At 42.1% G+C, this 26,287-nt stretch overlaps 3 protein-coding genes and 1 pseudogene across 10 annotated transcripts in view; 2 read left to right on the top strand and 2 right to left on the bottom strand.

Moving 5' to 3' along the window:
* The window catches only part of LOC110989469 (uncharacterized), a 33,037-nt gene extending 29,795 nt beyond the window's left edge, over positions 1-3,242 (bottom strand). For 4 of the 7 annotated variants that reach the window (XM_022253863.2, XM_022253879.2, XM_087134087.1 and 1 more), the window contains exons 1-3: positions 3,122-3,233; positions 1,367-1,491; positions 372-532 (exon numbers count right to left, since the gene is read on the bottom strand). In XM_022253863.2, coding sequence (XP_022109555.2) covers positions 372-532; positions 1,367-1,483 — 278 coding nt within the window. In that variant the 5' untranslated portion in view covers positions 1,484-1,491; positions 3,122-3,233. Of the gene's footprint in view, positions 1-371; positions 533-1,366; positions 1,492-3,121 lie in introns of all 7 variants that reach the window. The other 3 variants (XM_022253892.2, XM_087134088.1, XM_022253871.2) reach the window with 2 other exon arrangements.
* Positions 3,243-3,721: 479 nt separating this feature from the next.
* On the top strand, positions 3,722-6,700 carry LOC147799704 (uncharacterized; annotated as a pseudogene).
* Positions 6,701-8,631: 1,931 nt separating this feature from the next.
* cct2 (chaperonin containing TCP1 subunit 2) lies at positions 8,632-21,901 on the top strand. The gene is made up of 14 exons (XM_022255606.2): positions 8,632-8,785; positions 11,368-11,496; positions 12,048-12,159; positions 13,465-13,541; positions 14,601-14,713; positions 15,106-15,232; positions 15,823-15,999; positions 16,583-16,710; positions 17,598-17,782; positions 18,227-18,394; positions 19,562-19,665; positions 19,963-20,062; positions 20,641-20,782; positions 21,191-21,901. The coding sequence occupies exons 1-14, from the start codon at positions 8,783-8,785 to the stop codon at positions 21,198-21,200; spliced, it is 1,575 nt and encodes a 524-aa protein (XP_022111298.1). The 5' UTR covers positions 8,632-8,782; the 3' UTR covers positions 21,201-21,901.
* Positions 21,902-22,546: 645 nt separating this feature from the next.
* The window catches only part of LOC110991018 (dual specificity calcium/calmodulin-dependent 3',5'-cyclic nucleotide phosphodiesterase 1A-like), a 62,914-nt gene continuing 59,173 nt past the window's right edge, over positions 22,547-26,287 (bottom strand). The window contains exons 1-4 of one of the 2 annotated variants that reach the window (XR_015424617.1): positions 26,186-26,282; positions 24,747-24,859; positions 23,791-23,963; positions 22,547-23,466 (exon numbers count right to left, since the gene is read on the bottom strand). The gene's annotated coding sequence lies outside the window, so the exon portion shown is untranslated. Of the gene's footprint in view, positions 23,467-23,790; positions 23,964-24,746; positions 24,860-26,185; positions 26,283-26,287 lie in introns of those variants that run through there. The other variant, XM_022256079.2, reaches the window with a different exon arrangement.

Genomic DNA, 26,287 nt, shown 5'->3' with positions numbered 1-26,287 from the left:
ACTCTAACTAGAATCCACCCTCTTAATCCCCAAAAACAAGACAGGCTGATGGGAAAACTTTAAACTTGGCACCAAACACACAAAGACCGTACAACACATAATACACATTAGGTGCCTCTTCAATTGATACAGGTTGCTGCGACTTAATTGCTAAAAATGCCACTATGCTTCAACTTCAAGTGTAATGGAGCAGTACTGTGTACAAAGAGCTACATGTACATGAACTGTAGCAATGCTACATGTATGTCCATACTTTTCACAGTTCTAAATGCTATTTTCCAAAAATACATTTGAGATACATCTCACCAAAAAAAAGCAGACATCTCAAACACACTTGAAGGCAAAAACCTTCAGCGACCTCCCTCACTCACTTTGTACACTTCACCACGTTTTCATCCAGGCTGCTGACGGTCCACACGTAGATCTCATTGCAGGCACCTGTGTCGATGAGAGTGACGTAGATATCACCGGCCGTCGAGTGGTAGAAGGCCAAGCAGCGTACAACATGGGGATGGTGCATAGTGTGAAGCAGCTACAAGTAAAGACCAAATAAAGCAAAGCAACCGTTTGGAAGAAAGTGTATTTTGGCAGCGATGGACATACCTGATGACCTGTTTCTTTCAACTTGCTTTTTCTTTAATTCCTCTCCCCGTCCCCCCCCCCAAAAAAATACCCCCACACTGAGTTAAGAGAGGATAGTGTGTAACTATTTCAATCAACCTTCTGGTTAAAGTTTGTGATTCATGTCCGTTTTTGGAAACTAGGTAATTCTTTCTAGAAATATTTCTCTATCCCTCACTTCCCTAACCCCCCTCCCCCCCAAAAAACCTGGTCCAGTCTGCGACCATTACTGAAAAGCTGAATCCTATGGTTGGGAGGGAGGGAGGAGGGAGAAATCAGGCACTAATGGGGGCACATTTTTTAATGAAAGTTTGTGGCAGTGAAAAACGGACCTTTCTTGGATTGTATCTGACAGTTGTAGGGTCAAGTTTCCCCAAAGCAGAACCTATTAAGGTGCAAAGAATGCATTTTGAAATGTTACAGGTGTTCTGGTTGATCAGCTATAGTAACCAGGAATAGGTTGAAAGCTATAAAATGTTATGACTAATCCTTTTGTCTAAATGAATGTAAGCTTTTAACCCCTTTCATACAAGGAAAGAATTGTAAGAGTCCATCGTGGCTTTTGAGTGTCATTAACACCAATTAATCTACCCTATACTTTCTTATTTCTTCTCAAAGCAATGAAACCTTTCCTTGCTAAAATTCCCCTAAAATTAGCAAGCACCCCTACTTAAAATAGTTGTTGTTTGTGACCATCAAACGTTGTGATGATCGTTTACAGAAAATCTGTTTCCTCACAATATACCTGAAGTCCATAGGGAATAGTCACGCACACATCTTGTGGGTCAGCAGTCTGTAGTATGGTTTGAAGTTGCTCCTTCACTGTTGCCCACGGCTGAAATTTGGCATCTATTAACACCATCGTACTGTCTCCATTTTACAAAAAAATAACAATAAGATCTCAAACCAACATAATCATCAAGAAGGCATCACGAAATCAAGGATTGATCTTTCACAATGAATGCAAGCTTATTGTCCTCCATCCCATGGTACCAAGTCATCTATACTAAAGCATGGGCATTTCCTGGTATACCTGAGAAGGTGTGTGATTGTACTTATTAGCCTGGTCTTTAATTTTTTCATAAACACACTAAACTTAAAAGGCATACACGAAATAACATCCACTATAAGTTGACTTCACTGGGATTTTTCAAGGACCTGGGATCATGGCAAACCACTATTTTTCACAGGGGGGGGGAAACTAGGCACATGGGGCAAAGCACTGACCACCTAAAAACCAGTGGCATATCCAGTGGAGGGTAGGGGGTGGGGCAGGGAGTCAACCCCCCTACACATATTTTTATTCAATATTTTTTTCAAATAAGAATACTTCATGGGTGAGTACATGTAGGAAAGAAAGGAATTGTATATTTATCTATCAAATAAACAGGCTACATCCCCCCCATTATCATGTTGAATAAGTCTGAATGGGCATTTATTTTTGAATTCTCTGACACCAAAAGCATAAAAAGAACTTATAAACAACTCACATTCTGAGGGGGCCAATTTTGAGGTTTTTCAAGCAAATAAGTTATTTTTATCCACTTTAATCTTTTTCCCATTTCTACCGCTTTGTTTCCCATTTTTTTCCTTTTAATTTCAAATTCTGAATCCAGGGTTGCATCAACTAACATGACATTTTCGGATTTTTCTTTTTTTATTCAAGAAGACAAGTACTCAAAACAAAATAGTCTTCAAATCAAAACTACAGAACTTTGTACTTCCAAACAGCAAAGTTTGTTTGCTTTTTCAGTTTGAACAGTGGGTAGTTATTGTTCTGGGGTTAAGAATGGCATAAGAAGGAATCTGATCTATTCAACCACATGACATGGTCATGACTTTGAAGACTGGTTGAATACAAAAGACAAGCCTCACAAGCAATATCATTCTTATTTCTACTTGAATAGTTTCTAACAAAAAAATTAAACATACATCGGTGACAACATATTGCGCATGCAAGCCTTTGTAAACACTTCAGCAAGAACTGGCGGTCATGGCTGTAATGAACTTGAGGGACGTAACAAAGAAGTGCAAAATACCTTGCCAACGAAACGGATAATGAATAGGAGTTGTTCAAGGAAACTGTGGCCAAGGTACTTCCACAACATAAAAAATTTGAGGTTAGCTACGTGTACCCGAATGATGTACCGGTACACTCACATAGGCCCCCTAAGCCTAAACTCACTTTGGCTGTGTCGATTGTTCCAACTTACTCTTCCGTCACAGCTATTTGTACAACAAAATTTCACACATGTCTTCTTGGTGAAGTTAGATGCCTGATGGGAAGGTTTATTCACCATATATCTTCTTTAAAATGGTGAAATTCTTGAGCATTATGCCCCCGCTATACAGGCTAAAGTTCTGAAAGTTTCGATCGGCGATGTTCCTTGCTCTATGGATGGACAAAGAATCCGTAACCGGCTACGATCGTTTGTGGGATACATATGAGCGTCCGGATATTCTGCAATTACTAGGACACCTACGAAAAGTAAAATCTTACCTTTTTACCAGACCATGTAGACGACAACATAAAAATTAAAATAGATGAACCACCGCTCCACGATCGACCCGCGTCCATCCACGTCCACGTGTGTCGTGTTTACAAACCGTGCCAGCAACCAAACCGAAACGGTTCCTGACTCGCGCCCTCTTGTGACGTCACTATGAGGCAAGCGAATTTGCCATGTGGCCGTGGGTGCATTCCACCAAATGGTTGTATTTCTGCGCGCGAGCTCATGAATATTTTGTGATCCCATGGGATTTTTACAACAAGACAGGCCATAATCAGGAGGCATCATAGAAATATTTCTATAAATCCCGAATTTGGGACTGATAGTTTCCAGTTCGGGATATTTCTTTCACAAAAGCCCAAATTGCAGGCCTATTTGGATAGAGGCGGGCGGCTACATTCAGAAATGAGCACCGTCTGTTTTGGGGGTATCTGTTACTCGAAAGGCGAATAAAAAAGATTTTCGTGCGGCTAACCCCCACGAAATTGAAACGAGAAATGATCTTCTGGCCATAATCTTGAATTTCCAGTAAAAAAAAACGGAGGCCAACCTCCTCACGAGAGTCAACAGGCGGCGCTATTTCGGTCCGATTTTGCACTGTTTTTTATGGGCGCGTATTTGGTGTAGTGACGTAGTGACGAGTTTGTGACGTAACCATTAACATTTGGAAGAAATCTTCATCCCAAAATAATCCCTTCTATTGCCTATAGAGTACCGAAGTGAATATGTCACAGGCACAATTAGTTGGCGAGAACCAACACGTGCACGTACTTCATTCGTTTGCACTACACTTTCAAAAGGAATACCCCTACCCAATTCCTGGCTTCACTAATCTCCTGGGAAACCGTTTTCAAAACTAAAACCCTCTAACCGCGGCTTCCACCTGTATTCACTTTTCTTTTTACTCAGTCTGCCACGTGGTGTACTGATTTTTGCTATAATTAAAATATTCGGAAAGAGTTTGATATACGAATGCCGCTTGACACACTGTGCACAAACCCTATGAAACTGGTTTTAAAATTTTTTAAGTATTTTCTAAATACGTAAACGGCTTGGTTTTCCCCTCCTAAATTGAACTCTTCGGGATATGTATTTGCTTTCTGACGGCTTAAACAGGTCACTGTTTAGAAAATAATTACTGGCGTCCGTATATGGAACTCTTCCAAAATATTCATTTCCGTCTGACGGTGTCTTTAATAAATCAATAGGCTGGAGAGAAAAAAAATGTCTTCTTCGGAAGAGCAAGTGATCGCCGACTACAGGACGGATGTCTCCAACGGTTAGAGAAGTACCAAGCCCTCCGCAACCTGGACATCTTTGTGTTGGACAATTCGACCAGGGAGAGCACCGTGAGGCATGCAGTTACGGGACCACACTCTGGAGAGCAAATGGCAGATCTTCGATGAGGTGAAGAAGTGCGGCTTCAAGCATACCATCGTAGCCTCGATCCTTCTCTCACATGACCCGCGTGGATGAAGTTTTCATACAGCAGTTGACAGACCGAGTCGAGGACCGTCAGGGTCTCTGGGCTTTCTCGGAGATCACTGAAGGTAGAATTTCAAATTTTTCTCGGGGAAAGAGTTCCATATACGGATTCAATCATTCAGTCGCTAAGCCCTTAGTCTCCTGCCTTCATTAGATATGGCTGAACTTTTCCCAACCCATGTCATGTTTTGTTTTTACTTTTAGGTACCAAGAACAAGATTCCAGACACCGAGTCGGTCCCCGTCGGCATACGAAAACTTCGCAAAGTTGGCCTGTGCAACGTCATCTTGGAGTTGGATCTCAGCGACGGGGTCTACGACTTCCAGAAGTTCCCCATGGCGGAGATGTGCACCTTGCTCAAGAAGTGGGTCATCTGTGTCACGAAAATCTACACCCGGAGGCCAAGGTGATGGTCACTGCTTCTGAGACCTGCCGGACACCATGCCCGACCACCCCGAGCGGATGTTCCAGACCGTGGCCTTCCTGGCCAACCTGCCGCCAGAGGTCGGTCCCTTCGGAATGATGTTCGAGGAGCCGAGAGGGAAGTCGCTGCCGGACCTAGAAGAGTACAGTGCCTGTGCCACGTACATCCGCAAGACCATGGACAAGCACAACTGGAAGGGACACCTGCTAGTCCATGTACATGAGAAGTTTGGCTCCTGGACACCACGGTTCTACAGGTTGGTACAAAGTTAACCTATATTAGTCATAATCATAGGCCTATTAATATCTAAAGATGTCCTAAGTATTGTTGGCTTTAATGTTGGCGTCTTATTTGATTTCGCTGTATGTAATTCTTACGATTTGGGCTTCATATGTTTGTGCTTTAGTTCATGTATTCTTTAATTCCCACTGGGCCCGCAAAAAGTACCTGTACCATTTAACCCTTTGAATTAACCACAGACCAGATGAAGCCACACAAGTAACCATGTACCATCACCAAAAAGGTCATTTTTTTTCTTCATTTGAGTCTTTGTCAAAGTCGCAATCATTTCTTTTTTTCTTTTTTGCAGGCTCTGATGGACGGTGCTGACGGTATCTGGGCGAGTGTTTGCGCCGGGGGGCTTCCATGGGCAATGCCTCGTCCTGCGTCCTTGTTGAACCTCATCTGGCTTGGCTACAAGAAGGTTCTAGAGAAATACAACTGCACCTACCTGAGGAAGGCCGCTATTAACGTGACCTTGATCACCGCGGGCCAGCTCCCCCACAACAAGCAGCCGGTCTTCGGTCCCCGAGCCACTGACTTCGTCTTCGATCTAGCTCAAGCCCGAGGAATTCGATCTGGCCAGCTTTTTCGGTGAGAAGGCTCCTGTGTGAATCACCATCATGGCCAGCAAGGAGATGATCCAGACTGCGCCTGGTCAACTTTTTCGGGAAAGATCCATAGTTCACCGAAGATTTGGAACACAAAACGAAGGAAGGAAGGAGGAATACATGAGTATGGTGGGGCTGGCAATGCTGCTTGACCGCGCAGGGGAAAGATCACTGAATACATGCGAGACTGCATCGAGAACATCGAGCTTCACAGCCCGAATGCCAACAACCTCATCAAGGAGGTGCGCCAGAAATGGGACGAGTGGGATCTGAAGGACGAGGTCCAGCGGGATGAGAAGCTGCAGTATGACACCTTCTACAACGGCTTCATGGCACCGTACTTCTCCTGCAACCGGTGCTCCGACACACGGCGCGCTCTGAAGGCCATCGACATGGATAAGGACAGCGAGGTAGATTGGAGCGAGTTCCTGGTCTACCTCAAGTGGGCCATGCACGAGTATCCCCAGGTCGCTACTGTCCAGGAGCTGCTCGACATCACCTTCCGCAAGGGGCTGATTCCAGCCATGCGACATGGATATATCATCCGCTCGAAGTAAAAGATCTTTGCTGCAAAATTGATAAGCAACGTAGCCAGCCATAATGATCAACAATCCCTGCTCTTAATGGAAGTTCGAAAATTCGAAGGCTATGCAAAAATTCACTTAAATATTTATTCTTTGTACTCCGAGCCTTATTTCGTGAATAACATTTTCTTACAAGAAAAAATAACAATGTAACAGTATACCTGTTTTGTGGATTCTAGAAATTTACTTCTTGTTTTGAGTACAAATGTTTTATACAACGTCCTCGACTAAAACGGATGAGAACTTGCAAAAATATGGAAAGGCTATATGCCTGTTGTACAACAGCAAAATGAAGGAGGCGTCTGATGGGGAAAAACAAGACACGTTTAGTTTTCTAAAAATGTGGATTTGGCATGGTGAAGAAAGTATAAAGCTGAAATCTCGTATGGAAGTAAGGTTCTGAGAAGAACTAGTACGATTTCTCATTGTTTTGGACAGTCTACCCTCCCTGACCGCCAACAGTCGACTCCGATAGACAAAGTATAACCGTCAGAAAAAGGGATTCTACTATTTCAAAACAAAGTCATCCGCTTGGAATAATCATTTGACTTAATAATTAAACAAACACCATTGATCGCACATCCATACTATATGCTACTTCATTCGCCTCATTTTTTTGCAAATGAGAGCCCAAGCAGCGATTAGTCTGATCTGTCGAGGGATAAGAATGTCCACATCTGATCACCCCCCCCCAAAATACACAAGATGACAACATCTTGAAAGTTCAGTATAAGCATCTCAGATAGGGGATTAATACCCTGTAAATCCGTGATAACTCATCTACGGATACCACGACGCATTAGAGAAGCCTTGGAAATCTCCAAGCACCCCACCGTACCTCAAGACATCGGCTTCTCCATCAGCGATATCTGGCAGCCCCTCCTCACCTCCCGGTCTGATGGGTCCTCTATACCCTAAGACTCCCCCCCCCCCGCCCATGGTCTCCTATACCCAGGCAACCTTCCCCCACCACAGCCCATGACCAACTTACATGCATCAGTACCCAGGAGGATCCACCGTTCCACCTGGCTACACATCCAGCAGGATCCGTCACACTCCAGTACCTCTAACCAGCATATAAGCCCCACTCCCTGTCGGCATCTCTTCAGTCTCCTGACGACGGACAGAGCACACTGTCCGAAACGTTGAGCCTCTCCGGTTCTTATCAGAACCACACAGACTCAAAAAAGAGATATTGCATGGTGTTTACCGCAGGCTTTCCATCTTAATTTCGTTTTTATATGACTGCATGACATGCAACAGAACAGAAAGGAAAAGTCGCACGAGAGGTTTCCTCGATATGGCTACAAGGAAAAGTAGGATTTCTGAAAGATCGATACATCGACACCAAAACCCGTGCACGTTTGTTCCTTTACAGTTCATCACTTTTTTAGCCATAGAATTTTGCTACAAATTTATCGTGGGTTTATCGTGGCGCGCAGCTGAACCACTCGCACACAATTAACGAAACAGAATCTTCGATCAGTGGTATAAACCAGGTCTTTAAAAGCCAAACAACTACTCACAACTGAATATTTAATCAACTGAAGATTTTTGTATCTTTATTGTAAAAATCCATCTATGAAAATCCGCAGTATTTGACTTCATTATGTTAGATCTATTAATTAAAATCCCAAATCTTTGACTTTACATAGGCCTAGCCCTATATAAAAATTGTAATGCGCATCTTTCTTAATTTAAAAAAAATCATTCTCGTTTGTCAACTTCCGTACTTTGAAAGTCTACTCCGATGGGCGTCTTCGGGATTGTTCCGGGGGGGGGGAGAAAAACACTATTGGGAATGCCCTCGTCAGATTACCAATTACTGAGGTCTGCTGCAATCACAGGGAACCGCACTAGCAGTGGATGTTGGGGGCGCCCTCGCAATGAAAACAGCGTGCATTTTTCTGTGAAGGGAAAGCGCTTAGGAGGGTGATGCAGTGTCGATACCAAATCGAATACTGAACATTTATAAAATACTTTTAACTCTCCGTTTTGGGCCAATATTCGCCCCCAAATAGAGAGATCTAATCAATTTTATCTTGGTTAACACTTACCGGTACAATGTAATGATAATTGATTGTTTATATTCATATAAACAGTTGTTTCGATTCCATCAAATATCAACATCAATCGACGTAGGAAGTATCGAATTATATGTAATTTCACGTGCAGGGAGAGGTGCATGTAGACGAATTTTCTAGAATCAGCTGCTAAATTGGAGCTCAACATTTTCATTATAGAACCAGTTCTTAACAAGTTAACACAATGGTAAGCCTTGTTTGTATTTTGAGACATTAATAACCTACAAGGGAGTGATTGTACGATTGATTATAGCCTCCTAATAGCACTTGTAAATATGTCAATTAAACGTAAGATTTTTAATTGTCAACCCATTCGGCTCACGTGTAGCAAGTATGGGCTTACTGTATGTACGTGTAGGCTTAGGGTCCTTCTTTGATCATACAGGTAGGCCTACATGTTGGGCGTTAGGCTCTGACGCAGGTTGGGATGGCATTGGCCTACATGTAGGCCTACATGCTGAAGCCAGTCCCTGTATTGCTCAGTAATTGGACAACTGTGATTTTGACCTGTCATTGCTGATCGGCAGTTATTAAAGGCAGTTGTAAGGGTAGACCATGCCTTTAGACCCGTAAACAGATAAACAAATATTCCTCCGTCGTATACTGGGCCCTGTCCCGATTAATAGGGATTTTTTTCAAAAACTTTATCCGCGACATCACGGGGCATAACTAACATGTGCTGAAAGTGCACTGGTATGTTCACTACTTACGCTGTAAAAAATCCACTAGGTGGCTAATTGTAGAAAACTTGCCTTTTCCTCGTTTGGATGAAAAAATGTTGCTTTTTTGCCGTTATCCCACTTCGGACGAAGTTTGCCCCACTTGCACAAGAGTGACAGCTGTTTCGTCACTTTTGTGTCACGTTACAGCGAGCCGCGCTACCAAAGATTTGCCGCAAACAGTGTATGACTGGACAGAGAACCAGCCAACGGCATTGCGTATTAGCTGTAACACAAAACAGCCGCAATTTTCTACGAGTACTTAGATCGACAGGTACTCTCGCAGATCTGAAGGAGATCCGTACGTGCTGAAGTCTGGGTGCAAACTAAACAGGCTCTCGTACAGGGCACCATTATTTAACCATACAAAGGAGTCTGTGTAATGTACAAGTCAGGCGAAAATTCGTACAGAGTGGGAAAACGGCAAAAAAGGCAACGTTTTTTCCTCCAAACGAGGAAAAGGCGAATTTTCTACAATTACATTTGGAAACTAGTGGATTTTTTACAGCATAAGTAGTGAACATACTGGTGCAATTTCAGCTCATAAAATTAAGCGGATGTTTAGTTTTGCCCCTGGATGTCCCGGATAACGTTTTGAAAGAAGTCCCTATTAATCGGGACAGGGCCAAGTATACAACGGAGGAGTATTCGTCGGGCCCTGTTTACGGGTCTATTATAAAGGCAGTTATAAATAATAATAATAATAATAGTCATCGTCATTAAGAAGAATGCCGAACATAAATGTTAACTGAAGTAAGGCCTAGGCCCTCATGTCTCATGAACATGATGAAAGTGTAATCTCATTATCATAATTGCATTTGCAATGATTTGAGATTTTACATAGGCATGATAGGCCTAGGTGAGTACTAGGTCGAGTAGGTAGGCCCTGATAAATCAGCTAATGTGGCATTCTCTGCTGCTGACGACTACACGTGCATGAGAGAGTGGGCAGATATGGGCCTTGTACTAGGTCTGTTCGATATCCATTTTTTCCTTAATCAGTATGTCGTGAAAACCAATCGCTGTTTTCTATATTAGTTATCATGATGACGTTATTTTTTTTTTGCTTTTTCCATTTTTTTTATCAAGGGAGGGCATGGAGGGGGCTTGACTTTTCTGCTTTTGCTAGGGGAGGGGGCAATGCCTAATAAACAATGAGATATATGATATGTTTCCTGACTGTATAATTGTGTTTTACATGTGCTTGTTCTTTTTGAGAAGCTCCATGGTGCAAAATTGTTTCGATGTGCAACAGTGGAAAATGACTAGCTAATTTTTTTATTTCAGTCTGAACAGTTTTTTGGGGTTTGAACTAAACGTGTACAATTATAAGTTACCATCATAATTTATTTCTCCTTACAAGGTTATGGGCTATACTGTGTAAAAGCGAATGTACGTGCCGAAAATAAAGAGTTTTGGCTTAATATAATGAACATCACTGCCAAAGATCAATGGGAACGATTAAATTTTCTGAAAATATAAAGGAAAATGCTCTGTTCCACACTACATGTGAAGAGACCCAGCAGGGATGCGAAAACATGACATGACCGTGGATGGATGGGCAGCCATACGGTATGCATGTACTGACCACTGAGTGTTTGTGCCAGCCACAGTCTTACCAAAAATCATCCTCGTGAACCATGACAAAGTACATGTATATCAAAATAACCATTGAAATAAATGCATTAGAAGAGACTACCAGTTTGTGACTTATCAGAGATTTTGATAGATTTCGAGGTGACATTGAAAGGTTCAGACAACTTCCCCGCTGCCGGCCATGCCACAGTGGCTGAACTGTACACGTACGTGCTTGTGGAATCCGTAGTTGTAGTCTGGCTCCCACCTGTCAACTCTTGCTATTACTTTGTCAGCGGCGCGGCAGGAACCAGCACTGAGCATGCTGGTCGTGATTTCTCCACAGAGCAGTAAATGCGTGCATGTGTGTGTACATTGTACCCACCCCATGTCGCTTTGTGGAAGTTTTGTTCGATTTCGGTGTATTTTGCCAATATTCTGGTAACTTCATCAGCATCCCTTTGTTGTGTTTCAGCTGGCCCCTGTTCAAATCCTGAAGCGGGATGCGGAGGAAGAGAAGGCAGAGACGGCTCGTATGTCGTCATTTGTCGGAGCCATAGCCATAGGGGACCTCATCAAGAGCACCTTGGGACCCAAAGGAATGGTAAGTCATGTCATTGGTACTGGTCACCCAGTCACCTGAGTCTTGGACAAGACATTGTTCCAATCCCTCCAGATTCTGCAAAATCCACCTGGGGTTTTGTGGCATTTTGAGCCGGTAGAACGCCCAGTGAATCTTTCTTTACTTGGGCTGATACATTGCCTGAGACAGTTAATGTGTAGAGAAGTTGCAATTTGGTTCTTACACAGTGGAAGATTTTGGAGAATTAAGGATGTTGGAAGCAGAAATCTGAAGAGAATTGAGCATATGACAAAATAACATTCCAAACAGATATTTGTAACCCAGAAGTGAACAAGGCAACCTCAGGGACCTGTCAGTGGTTTGTGTTTCTTTATCTTTTGCTTTTTATCATGAGTCTTTCTTGGCACTGAATTTTGTGATTATAGGAAAAGTCCTGTACAAACTAAAGTACATGTTACATATGAAAGATGGACAATTCTGGCAGCAGGAAGTTGTAACTTCTTCCCAGACTTCTGTTTTCTATTGGAGGAATTCCGGTTTTTGCATTTCCAATCTGCTTTGCTTCCGTGCAGGACAAGATCCTTCAGTCGCCTGATAAGAACAGACCCTTGATTGTCACAAATGATGGAGCAACCATTTTGAAGTCAGTAGGTGTGGACAACCCGGCGTGCAAGATCCTTGTGGGTGAGTTGCCAGTAAATATTTTGATGTACATGTACACTGTACATGGTCCACCACATGAGAAGTCCAGATTAACTTCGGACCCTCGTGCTGTTAACTCTCTTGAAATTCCCTTATCTTTTTGCTACTCCCCTTATCTTTTTGCTACTCCGGCTTGCATGCAATGCTAATGGGTGAGTGTAGTTTTCTAAAAATGTTGTGGACTAACCCTAACTGCCCAAAACCTGCCATACTCCAACAGCAGGTTTTGTGAGGTTTTGGCAGGTTTGGTACCGTACCTGAGGAACTTGTTGTTGAATTTTATGAGACTTGGGATGAAAGGCCCAGGGAGATGGTGTTGGATTCTGTGTGAGTTGGGACACACAGGGTTCATTGTGTGCAGTGTCTGGCTTGCTGTACCAATTGTTGGACTATGCTTGATTTTGTCAGGTTTGGTACTGTTCAGTGCAAGTCATCCTGTACTGCATAGACCCATCCATACCATATCACTCAAACTCCAACGGGCTCATTCTGTTGGAGTTTATCAGGTTTGGTACACTACCCTGCATGTACAAGTACATGAACCTGTTGGATTTTGTGAGGTTCAGTATGCTTTCTAGTGCAGGAGCCTAGGGGGTTAGGGCTAAAGTAAGGTCCACACAAAGTTTTCTCATCTCTAAAAAAACACTTTCCGCGGAATTTTGGATTTAAGGTTATATGTAGAACTACAGAAAACTTAAGAAATAAAAGAATATCGCCACTGGCAGTAACGTAAACATGGATGTACAATGTGCATACCTTAACCCTAAGAGTACCGGGCGTTGTTTGGCTTAGAGTACTCAGTACTACAAAATACTATGTAGCACTCTGAGCCTGAAGGACCTAGCGCTACAAATTACTATTTCTGGCTAGGTTTATTCCGTTGTTACTCATACAGAGAACAATGAAACCATGCATTCATAGTGCCACAGCACTGTATGGTACATTGTCTTCTCTATTGTATTTTACGGCTTCAGAGAATAATAATGTCATGTCCTCTTACAAGCGACTGGGCTGGGTACTACATTTTACTACTAAGTAGTACTTTGTAGCATTTGGGACTGTTAAGGTCAAAGTGCACTCCATGGGTGAATGAGAGAATACATTGTTCAGTAATGAAGTCGTCATAGGCTGACACACTCAAGGTGAACAACATGATCACAACTTATCCTACTGACCCAGCGAAAACCTGACAAAACCCACAGTTTGAGTTTAAGAAGCATGGTTACAGTTATTAATGTACATGTAGGAAGGCCTGTCGTCAACTTTTCAACATTTACTTGTCGTTAGAAATCAGCAAAGTGCAGGATGACGAAGTTGGTGATGGCACAACATCGGTGACGGTGCTAGCATGTGAACTGCTGAGGGTAAGTTAGTGTTATTAAAGGCAAAAGGTTCCTTTTTATCCCAGGTTTTTTTTATAATTTCAAGAACAGCCAACAAAATCTGTCGTCAAAGTCGTATGTTGAAGTTATCCTGTTGAGATACAGTAACGATCGACACACTCCTGTCATTTCTACATTCCCCTATTAGTAGGCTCCATAGTTTGGAATTGGCCTCATCATCAGTAGAGATTGCCCAAGCACATATAGTTATTCCAGCTGGTGTCAAAGCTTTGTGAAGCACCTCACATCGGGACTCTAAGACAAGGGATGACTGTAATGGTCTACATGAAATCAAATTGCCTAATGCCTTTAAACTGATTCAATTACCCCCTTGTTACTCTTTTCTTTGCCTCTCCTCTCCTAAAAAATAATCTTAAATCATCTTTTGACAACAGATCTGATCATTTGTTGTGAAAAGTCTATTAAGAGCAAGTTCCTAAACCCTAACTGCCCAAGGGTTGCTGGAACTAACCTTCCCCATTCACACAAAGTTAAACACCCATATGGGACTTTGTGCACAGAGGCTGTTGGACTTTGTTTTGCTGAGGTATGCCAAACCCAATGCAAAAGCCAGCTGTCTGGGCCTACCAGACCAATCCTCACAGAATTAAACACTTTATTACTGTTTAATTGTGTGTGGTTGGGGAAGGTTAGGGTTAAAGTGCTACAAAATAATAATATTCAAGTTCTAATGGTATATATGCTTATGTTAATGAAATAAACATGCTTAAAATGTCAAAACTGAGAAGCCAGATTTTAACACCACATTATGATTGACACACTGAACATTCAGTAATACAAATCATTGCAGCCCGTTGATCATTACATTGCGTCATCTAGCTTGTCAATTTTGAACACTTACCAGGATTGCTTGACAGGTCATGCTAAGTTTTTCAGTTGGCTACTTCAGTGATTTTTAGTGAACGTTTCAATAATGAGATCTCAGCCCTTGCAGCATGTGTCGTGTTAGTCTGGAAAGGTCAGTGAAAGTTGTGGCGCCAGTTGGTGATCAGGAAATTCTTTGCTTCTCGTTTGTCACAGGAAGCAGAGACCCTGGTTGGACAGAAGCTGCACCCACAGACTATCATAGCTGGCTGGCGGAAGGCTGTGGTGGCTGCAGACAAGGCACTGGCTGAAGCTGCTATGGATAACAGGTACAAGACTGCATGTGCACATATGGAGCATAGTAACCTCAAACTCCCTTCATTGCAGAGATAAGTACGTCTCTCTTGAACTAGACATGGTCGGGATAATGGTCTTATCTCCGGCGTTTCAAAGGTTCCAGTTTGCATGAAGCTGTTTTCCGTTGACCAGTTATTCTAAGAATTTACGTGTACCTTCTTGTTCTGTCAGACTTTCTTAGACCCATAGAATGTTAGAAGTCTGGGTAACTTTGAATAAGGATGTTGTGTAGAAAGTGATAAAAATGTTTACACCTCACCAACGCTTCAGATCTTGTATTCAAATGCCACTTATCCCCGAGTCCAGTTACCCTGTGCTTTTCTTTTCAAACCCTAGAAGTTTTGTTGCTTGTTTGTAATTTTAGTGCCGATCAGGAGAAGTTTCGCAAGGATCTCTTCAACATTGCCATGACGACACTCAGCTCCAAGATTGTTCAGCAGGGCCGAGAGATGTTTGCAAACCTAGCTGTCGATGCTGTGCTTAGACTGAAGGTAAACAATACAATGCTGTCAGGCAAAGACATCGTGGGGCTTTGGTAGCAGTCTTGCAACAATCCTTCAATAACTTCAGAGATTTTTATATGCCAGTCATCTTAAAAAATGTGACCTGTGAAAATGGTTGGAATACACAAATGTTACTACTAATGCTGTGGAAAATTATGTAGTAAAATTTTTGGTGTATTGGCTGAAAATTAGTCAAATATTTTGATTAAACTAACCTTCTCAAGGCCTTCAAAATCCATGAGTATTTTTAGTTTGGGAAGATTTCTGTAGAGCGAGGAAAGCCCAGACCTGCTGCTATAACACGTGGTTTAAGTTTTGAAGGACACTAAGTTTCAAAGAACCTGCCATTAGGTTCTCAGGGTAGGAATTTTGAGGCTCATGTGAAAGAGCTGTGCAAAAGTGGCTACGGCTGTGTGAAGGTGTTCAAGGTCACAGCCAGATGTTAGTGGAGGAAAGCAGTTTTGGGAGTTTTCGTCCTTTTTTGTTGTTAATTTCAGGAAGTTGCCATTTCTGAAAAGTTTTTTTTCTTGACTGATACTCATTTTATTCTTCAAAGTCTAATTTTTTTTTCTTTTCAGGGCAAAACGGACCTTCAGGCCATCCAGATCATCAAGAAGCTGGGAGGTAACATGAGCGACTCCTACCTAGAGCCTGGCTTTCTGCTGGACAAGAAGATCGGAGTCAATCAGCCCAAGAGGGTGGAGAATGCACGTATTCTCATTGCAAACACCCCCATGGACACTGACAAGATTAAAGTGAGTTATCATGGACAACAATTTTTCTTTCTGATTTGTCAAATGTGATTTGTAATTTATAGTCTCTTAATTGAGAGATGCTATTGCAAGGTTAGCAGCATGCCAGAGCCTCAGTTTAACATGTAGACAGGTGAAAATGATTTGATTACTGACCATTGAAACCTTAGGTTTGTCATATATGTTAAGTCCTTTCATAATAGGTTATTGATGTTCTGATGAGTTTCTGGTAAAAATAAAGCGTAAAGAATGTAATCTCTAAAAAAGAATACCTTGAACTCCTGATGGGCCATGCCATTAATTTGGGGTCCAAAGTGTAACATTTTTCCGTCCCTGTTACCTCTGACATGGTGACCATCTGACAAGTTTGACAAAGGATGTATCACTGAAATTGATTTCAAACCATTATTTGTTTGGCAGATAATTTGTAGTACTTATTCCGTCTTTGAAATTTACAATGAGTTCTTAACTTTAAAATCAAATGCCAGACGTAACTTGGACGAGAAAAAAATTGACCCTAAATTTATAGAATGACCCTGATGAAAATGGAAGGCTCCCTTATGTTTGATTTGTTTGTTTGTCGTAGGTTTTTGGTTCTAGGGTGCGTGTTGACGCGATGGCCAAGGTTGCAGAACTAGAGCTGGCTGAGAAGGAGAAGATGAAGGAGAAAGTACAGAAGATTGTCAAGCATGACATCAACGTCTTCATCAACAGGTACTGAAATGCCTACAGGGAACTGGGAAAATATTGCTTTCTCTACCAATGGAGTTTCTACTCCAGCCTGTGTCAGAACTGCTATTTTCTGTCGTGTTAAAGACAAAATTGAAGGACGTGATATTGAGCAGCATTTTAAAATTTTAAAACTGCTTTCAAAACCATAGTTGTTCATTTTAAATCCCTTTGAGGTAGACCGTTATAAGCTGCTGTTTGTATCATTAAGCCACCCATAACTGACGACCGTGCCGGAGAAAAAAAGCAAAACTCTTTTATTTTGTAAACCTGTGAAAATCATAACTTTGCCATTTAAAGTTTTTGGTTTCTAAATGAGAACAAATAGAAATGAACTGAGTGCGCAAGTCTGTGGTTACTAACTAGTTTTTTAACCTTTGCTGCGCTAAACCCTCCAAAGCACTTTGCCCTTTGTCCTTCTGTCAGTAGTCTTCTATAAAGCAATAGGGAATACATCCACCTTGTTAGGTTCGTTGAAGGGGCATATACATGTTCTTACCTGTCCAAACTGTTCCAAAAGGTTGCCATGTAGTGTTCATCATCACAAATTTTTGATGGTACCTACCGAAACAAAAGCCGACCCCAGCAAGCTTGATGGTCGAGTGGTTAAGACGTCTGCACTAGTGAGCAGGAGGTCTTGGGTTCGAGTCCCACCCGAGTAAGCTTGTGAAGTTTTTCGCAAGCTCTCGGACAAGCACTGAGCATACAGTGTTTATCAATATATACGTTGGGTAAGGGCAAAACCCGTTATTTAAATTAACATCTCCCCGACCCCCCCAAAAAATACATCTTGGAAATACCAAAACAAAAGTAACATGAAAGGCAGATTGATTCAAGCAGATGAGAATGAAAACTCAATTTGGGTCCAACAGGCAGCTGATTTACAACTACCCAGAACAGCTGTTTGCTGACAACGGCATCACGGCCATCGAGCATGCTGACTTTGACGGCATTGAGCGTCTGGCGCTGGTCACTGGCGGAGAAATTGTCTCCACGTTTGATCACCCAGAGCTGGTCAAACTGGGCCACTGTGATGTCATTGAGGAGGTCATGATTGGTAGGCTATAAACCGTTCCCTCCAAGAGCCTTCTAAAAATCGGCCTGGGAGTTTTTTGAGGATTGTGTAGAATTGAGGGAGGTAGAGCTCAGCCAGTATTACTTCTCTCAAGGCTTGATGCCCTGTAAAAGTTAGAAGGGCAAAGAAAATGCCATTGGTGACATCAGAGAACTTTAAAGTACTCAGATGTTCTAAGTAATGTAAGGTTCTAAGATTATTTGTCTAGTCACTACAGTGGCATTACTAACGTTCATTTTTGAAAAATCTAATTTTATGGGATTAAAGTGGAAGGATTCTACAATTCCAATGACACAGTTGTTAAACTTTACCACTGAAAACTAGTAGGTCTGTTTCTGTGTATTTGTACAAATCTGAAAGTCAAGACTGTCCACTCCTCAAGCTGTTAATAACAAATGCTACATTGTCTTTGATTGACCTTGACAGGGGAGGACAAGCTGATTCGCTTCTCGGGCGTAGCCCTTGGTGAGGCATGCACCATTGTTCTCCGTGGGGCTACCGAGCAGATCTTAGACGAGGTGGAACGCTCACTACACGATGCCCTGTGTGTTCTGTCACAGACCACCAAGACCTACAAGACGGTACTAGGAGGAGGTAATGCCACAGCATATCTTGTTTAGCTTGACCTTAATCCACCCTACAGTATTTCAGGTAGGAGCCCTGCTTAATGCAACAATATCTTGCCATTTGCGGGCTTTGGTTTAAACTCAGAGTTTTGTTACAGTGGGGCCATTGAGTGATTTAGCCCCAAAATAACCGAGAAAGATCAGGCAGTGCAGTTTGTGTGATGTGCCTACAGTTGGCTGTACTCTGTCTCATATTAGCAAAACAAAAGATTTGCAGGACTTTTCTCTGTTGGCTCGTAAGTTCAGTTTACCTAATGACTAAGGATGCTCTTGTGTGCTCTCAGTCACAGTTATGAAGTAATCTGATCTTGGAGTGAACTATGGACCTTTTTTCACTTGTCAGTTGTTAGCCCTTAACCTCTTCTTGATGGGGAGCCCTGCACCAGAGACCTTGGCTGTATGTGCTTGGCCAGGGTGCCCAAAATCGGAACTTTCTTTACAACAAAAATATGAAGTCGCTCAGTGTTTTTAGAAAAAGTTTACTTGCTGTCAAGTCAGCTGCTGTGACTTGTCAATCAAAGTTCATATGCTGTCTGCAGAGTGCTGACCATTTTTAGCCGAGGTCATCCCTCAATGTTTGGAAATAGTACCATTGTTTGCCACTGCCGGTGCCCGTGGATTATCAGCGGGGACAAAAGCGCTACAGCTCTCCAGCGATGAGCAGTACAATACCACTGGGTGCTCGTGGAATCTGGCTGGATTTGTACAGACAACACCATCCATCAATGCACTGGGCCAATTTCCAGAACAAAGAGGAAATTACGCAACACCCGCACAATGGGGGCTCTTTACTGGGCAGCCTGCTTGGCTGCAATACTCACACGTCAGTGGAGGTTGCCTGTCAGATAAGACTCGCCACAAGACAGTCATTTGTTTGAGGGTATGCATACAATAAATGCTAATTTTTGAAGAATTTTGAACATGGAAAAAAATTAAAAAGCGCCCGGCAGCTGGTGATGCTTGTCGCTAACTCCACCTGGCAGGAAGTGGTTAAGGTGATTATTTCAAATTGCAATTGAGAATGAACCTTTGGCGTTCTCGTGTGATCCCTCTAGTGTAGGATTCAATATTGATGCCTATATGAAATCACCAGCCTCTAAGATATGTTGCCCATTATCTCATTGTCTTAACCTAGGTTGCTCCGAAATGCTAATGGCCAATGCAGTTCACCAACTAGCAGCACAAACCCCCGGGAAGGAGGCTGTAGCCATTGAAGCTTTTGCAAGAGCCCTCACTAAGGTTAGTTCTGACAAGCATGGATATGCATCATTCGGGCCAGTTAGCAGATGATCAAGTCCGTCAATGCCTTTTCCACTCGCTGAACATTGTTTAAGAAATTTATTTGTTAAACTCAGCCGGGAACCAGTCATTATAAATACAACATTGCATGACATTGGCTGGAAACCTGTTTCTGCTAAGCCAGGAATTCTTACATTTGGTTAACTTGAAGGTACGCATGCTGGTTTCAGTGTTCTAATTGTTTTATTGTTTGAATTATTCTGCACTGAAGAAACCTTGTTGGATGTTCTTTCATAGCTACCTACCATCATAGCTGACAACGCAGGGTATGACAGTGCACAGCTTGTTGCCCAACTGAGAGCTCTCCACACCCAGGGAAAGCACACCATGGGACTCAGTAAGTTGTCACAAATGACGTAGATTGGTATCTGGCTTTGATGAGACAGTTTTGTTGGCTACTTGTGCAAAATACCGACGTGACACTGCATTTGACACACTCTCCGTATGCTGGTCGAGCCCCGTGCCCAATCAACAGGCAGTCAACACCACCAGTTTTCAGTTGAATGTGCACTCTGAAATGCTCGCAAGCTGGGGTGCACGTACAAAACGTGTAAGGGAGAGTTCTCTGCACTTTGTGCGGTTTCGGTGCCCACTATCACTGTTGTGTGTTGGTGTCTCACAGGTAGGATCAAACCTAAGTGACTCATGTTTTTTGGACTCTTTAACACGAGTGACTTGAGACTCAAAGCATGCCAGGATTTGGTGCAAACATACAGGTCTGTGCACAGTAGATGCTGTTGTGTATAGCACTTGAAGCCTATTTCAGACACTGCCTTTCGAGAACTAGAGTGTGGTGACTACTGCTTTGCTCAATGCTATCTCCAGTGCCTTGTGCAGCAGTTCAGTGTTAAGTCGTTTGAACGTGACGAGGGCATTGAAAAGTTAAATATTCAGTTTCTATTGATTCATCTCTAGACATGAATGAAGGGAAGGTGGGTGACATGATTGAGCTGGGCGTGATCGAGTCGTACCAACTCAAGAAGCAAGTCCTCCATAGCGCAGCTGAGGCAGCTGAGATGATTCTACGTGTGGATGACATCGTCAAGGCTGCGCCAAGGTTAGAGAAACCGAGTGATGTTGGCACTCGCTGTCTCATGCCGTCACTTGTTCCCAAAGGATGAGACCCTATGTCACAGTAGGATTCCAGTCGTCATTTGAAAGTGCCTTCACCTCTGAGTTCCACGGTCACTGTAGTCCGTCATGATGAGTTTAACTTTTAGCACTGCTAAATTTAAGGACCTCCAAAACTTAATTTTGCAGGCATGTTTTAGAGCATTGCGCGTGATGATTCAGGAATAGTGTTCCTTCCTTCAGTGTTGTGAGATGTGGCTTGTATTTCAGACAGAATAAGGAACCAAGAGGTATGTTCCATGTAGTCAAATGAAGCGTTCATTGTAATGGGGTTCAAAATGTATCTGACCCAAATTTTTGGTTTTTTTCTCCTTTTTCCTGTTTGCCTTTTTAGGAAGAGATGAATCAGACATTAACAACAGCGGGAACGTTCTTCATCCATTGATGTCACTTCAAGTTTGTGTGGTACTGATTGTGTGTCGCTGTAATGTGTGCATCTTGATAGGAGAGAAAGCATTATTTATACTGGGTTTTTAGAGGGAGTAAGCATTCTCCTGAGGGCAAACTTGAAACCAATCAAAGGCAGAACAAGCCAGTTCAGTATTTCAAAAAGGCAAGGTCAATCAAGAACAAAGCACCTGATGTCATGCCAGCACCAACATCTTCAGTGTTAGTCGACATACGGCTGCACGAATAAGCCGACAAGGAATAAATGCATCCATGTTCTCAAATGACCTACAATGCACTCCATTGTGTGGATGTCCTGTTGGAAAACTGAACTGGCTCACTGATGCCATTGCTCACAAGGCCAGGTCCCTGATTGGACCTGATTGGATGAAAGAAGTGTCGTCGTCTTTGAAGAGCGAGCACAGACATTGTACAAGGTTCCTGGCCTGCCCTTACAATTTCTTACCTTAAAAATATCCATTATGCAAACAGTAGGGGGTTATCTGCCTCCTAGGGGCAAACGTTGGGCAAATATGCATTAATATGCTGACATTCTTTACTAAAATGTCCGTTATGCTCAGTATTGCTCAGGGGTGTGACTGGCCACTTAAAATCAAAGCCGAAAACAGCTAGCAAAAAGCTGAAATACAGGTGTACAGGTGCACAAAAAAGCTGAAATTCGGGGTTAACAGCTCAACCAAAAAAAACAGCTAAAAAGCTGAATATTGGTGACTTAAGTTTTCATGTTATCCTCTGCACCAAAAATCCCTCAAAATGGGACAGATCCCTTACTAAGATTGGAATCTTTTGTTCTTTGCATATTCGATACATGTTCTCGGTTGTGGCTCTGAATCTTCCAGCTATTAGATGAAATCACACTTGTGCCCTTGGGTCTGCATAAACCATGGCTGAAGATGATGAGAAACAAAGACGTGCCATTAGAAATGGCATTACAGTGAATCCCATGGTTGGCTTAACACAAACTCTGATTTACCCAAACAGTTGTACTGGTTCATTGAAAGAAAACCATGTCTTAAGATAGTGCTCAGCAAAGCCTTTATGGGAGGGGCATGCTGTAATTCTCCTGGGTCGGTTTGCAATTTCCTTTTTGATACACCAAAACATTTTTCTTGTAGCCATTTGAGTGAATTGTCCTGCAGGTGATTTGTCAAATAAAAAAAAAGGAGTGATCACAGATGCGAGTGCGTCAGTGTTTGATTAAAGAACATCTAAATTACAATTTTGTTTTGCAAGGGACAAATTCAAATGTTTTCACAAAAAATGAATAAAATCCAGCCATGTCTTATCAAATTTAGACCGCTTTATTTCCACTTGAGAAAGAAATTCTAGTTTCCTTTCTAATCGTGACAGCAACAATAGATCATTTGCACTGAAACCTTAAATTTCCAACCCAACTTTCTGATCCCAATCTTTAATCATGGATTGTATCTGAAATGGGTAGGCTATGGCTATTATGGCATGCTAATCGCAACTAATAACTAGCCAGAGCCACAACATTCCCCCTCCGGACACTGAGCTGCTGAAGCTAGTGAAAAATGGTGCACACAGAAATGACAAGTATCCAAATTAAGAAGAGAGCAAGTGAACTGATATGTGTAAAACATTAACTTGCGGCTCTTAAACAAGGAATAAATCCCACTTTTTTTGAAATTGAACATCCTAACCTGAAAATCTTTGAGTTTTCTTACAATAGTCAAATCACATGTACATTATACACTGTATATTATGAGATCTCAATGTCAGTACAACACACCCTCCTACATCCTTCAAAATCTAACAGATTTAAGAGATTTTGCAGGATTTAAGGATTACAGTCCATCCACTATTACACTGCATAGGGTCTGATGCCCCCTTGGAAGTTGAAACACAGTGACCATGCCAGTGGTTTCAATCACATCATGGTTGAGGATTTTGGAAAATTCAAGAACATTCACAAAAACTCTGCAACGACAGGGTACATTCACAGCTTCCTAGGAGTTAGTACTTGATTTAATTTTCACCAGCATAATAGTATATGTATGTTGATCAGACCAGATTAGAAAGACTGCCCGTGATTCATGAAGAGTGCAAAGCTAATGTATAATATTGGAATGTGATGGCTTGTCTGTGACACCTCTCAAGGGCTGTTACTGATGTACGTTGTAGCTGCAAGTTTAGGGCACTGACGAGCTGTGAAGGGGATAGCACTTATGTTAGTTGAATCTGTCAAAAAGAGGAACAAAAAAGCATGATGTCAATTTACATGGAGCTTGGTCAAATATCTGTGCAGGCAAAATACAACTGCCAAAATTGTAATTGAAAATCTACTTTATAAAGAACCTAGATTCAAGATCTGACCCTTGAAGCACTGATCTCATTGGCCATAGCACAAAATATACCACTCTCCTTTGAATTATTAAAGCTACAAGCTCCTTTCCATGAATGCTAAGAGTGAAAATCAAAATCCAGGTTTGGAAGCAATTTTTCAAACAACTTTGACCAGACAAACTACCGTACACCTGCCGTTATGCTCTACAAAATGCTTACCATTTAAGACAGACGGGGACAGACACACAGGTAGATACAACGCTGGTCAGACATAAATCCCCACCCACAGTAACAGAAACAGGATGCCGGAGCCCATGAATAGACTGGCTACCAAAGCTACGAGCAGCTCTTTGTAAAAATCACGGGTGTACTTGGTTGATGTGACCTCATATCTGTCGTAGCAGTCAAGGAAGGACCATCCGTATTCAACTGTGGTTTAATGCAACCTAAGTATCAGTTACCTTCCTTCCCCGTCAAATCGCAAATAAAACAGGTTCAGGGCATTCCTCTTGCTTTTAATCAGCCATCGTATGATCTGTGAAAATCTTTTGAACCCTTAAGAAAGTGGCCTCTGAATGAGCATCCAAACATGTAATTTTCATCAACTAAAAGCTTTGGATGTGAAGTTCCTGTTCCGGATATGGACAGAACTAAAGCTCAACTGCTTCGAGAGACAAACAAAATTTCCCCGAACAAGGGATATCACAGACGGCATCATGACCAAAATCAGTAAAGGTGCTATGGGTGAAATTCTTAATCCTATCCATCTCTAAAGCATTCAACAGCCTCCATGCCAAAATTGGAGACAGTCTACATAATTCAAAATATCAGGTTTCTTGTCCCTAAATACCCCCCTGTGTGTTCCTTGGAGCCTATGCTGATGGCCCATACTGCCCCAGTCTGTCAAACCCAATCCTCTGGCAATTCCTGTCATTATGTGGAGGCAGTGCAAATGGTATCCAGGACCTGTGTGGATGGTTTCTGACAAGTATACTCCAGGCGTGAATTTATGCATAGCAGAGCGTGAATAATAGAAGGTTGAACAAAAAACAAATGGCAAAATGCATCATTGACAATCGGACACACTCTTTTGCCATTCAAATTCAGTCCTCCAAAATCCTCTAAAAGCATCCAGAGGATTTTGGAGGATGGAGGACGGTTAGCATTAAGGATACACAAAGAACCAAGCTGTGAAGAAGATGCCGATGGACAGGAGAGTCAAGGTGAGATGAGGAAACACAGCCGGATTGACCGGGCTCAAATAGCGGCTCATTGACTCCACTGAAGCCTGATAGGATTGGAAAAAAAGAAAATCAATTCTCTTTTTTAAATTGAATGAGGTAAATATGAGCGTTACAACAAATGAGGTCAAAATAATGAAATTTTTCTATCTTCAAATTTACAGGGCATGACATTACATAAATGTATCATGAAAACAATACCTTTGACAGGCAGTCTTAAACTGACAGTAAAGGCACACATCACAACTCAGGGACTGTCCCTGTATTTGGAGAAGTCCCTTAATTTGGGGACAAAACTCTTTAAAAGGGGACATTTTTCCAAAGTGGGCTTAGGTAAAAAATATCCACATACTATCATAGATTTTTCTCCCACATTTTCCATTCATATTAAGTTTAAGTTGTTTTATGAACTTTGTGCCGTGTCACTTGATACTATACATGTACCATAAGGAATTGATTTTCAGAAAAAGTGTTTTGATGAAGCCTTCTTCCCACCCTTTATGTGTCATTGCAGACTCCTGCTTGTACTTGTAGAAGTAAATGGTAGATTTTTTTTTACGGCAGCCATGGGTATTTAAAAGGATCCCCAGAGCATGCAATCATTGGCAATGGTAGGATCACCAAGCCCACTTGAAAAAACTGTCCCCATTTAGAGGGACATTCTCTCTTTCCAGGGACTGATTTCATCCTCGAATAAAGGGACTTCTCCAAATACGAGGGCAGTCTGTGATGTGTGCCTTAACTGACTGAAGGTTTTACAATGCATGATTTAGGCCTAGGCCTACTGAACACGATCGAAGAGCTCTTTTCGAAGGTTTTGCTGTTTCAAACTGATTTTGGTAGTGGTAGGCCTTATTTAAATAAAATTTCCAGTGCTACAGTCTGAAATTAGATTCCAAGTAGGCTACACGTAGGCCATGTAGGCCTAGGTGTTAGCCACCATTCGACTCCAGCATGACCAAGCAATGACCGGGAAATCTTGGAAATTGGGCATGTTACTGGTGCCTAACGCCCTAATCACAACGTTAATAGGCGAACCGGTAGTTCCCAAGCTCAAATGCAATTTTCCAAACACGACACTGTACTAGAGCATTTCTGTTTAGGCCTACTTTTTTATGCCTCGCCGCCTGAGCGTTAATGATTAACAACAGAGAGTGCCACGTATACACGATTTAGTATACAGCTCGGTTGTAAATAACACCAATCCTTTACCATGCAATAACGGATAATTTAAATAGTTCTTGCATATAAAATTCATATCATCATTTAGAAAAACATGCTAAGCATACGTAACAAAGACTAAAAATACTGATGGTTGCTAGTAGTAGCTGATTTGAACGATTACAAAAAGTGTAGAAATGTAAAACACAAACCATTTTGGTGAAGCCCTACAAAGGTAAAAGGTCACAATTGTTCGGTTGTTCGTCTACTTGCTCCTCCTCAGCTCATAGCTCAGATATGACAGAGAACATATT

The sequence above is a fragment of the Acanthaster planci genome, linkage group LG03 (genome assembly GCF_054643075.1).
Source record: "Acanthaster planci isolate LZ-2023a linkage group LG03, COTS_SCS, whole genome shotgun sequence".
Classification (NCBI taxonomy): domain Eukaryota; kingdom Metazoa; phylum Echinodermata; class Asteroidea; order Valvatida; family Acanthasteridae; genus Acanthaster; species Acanthaster planci.
This window is presented reverse-complemented; position numbering and strand designations above follow the sequence as displayed.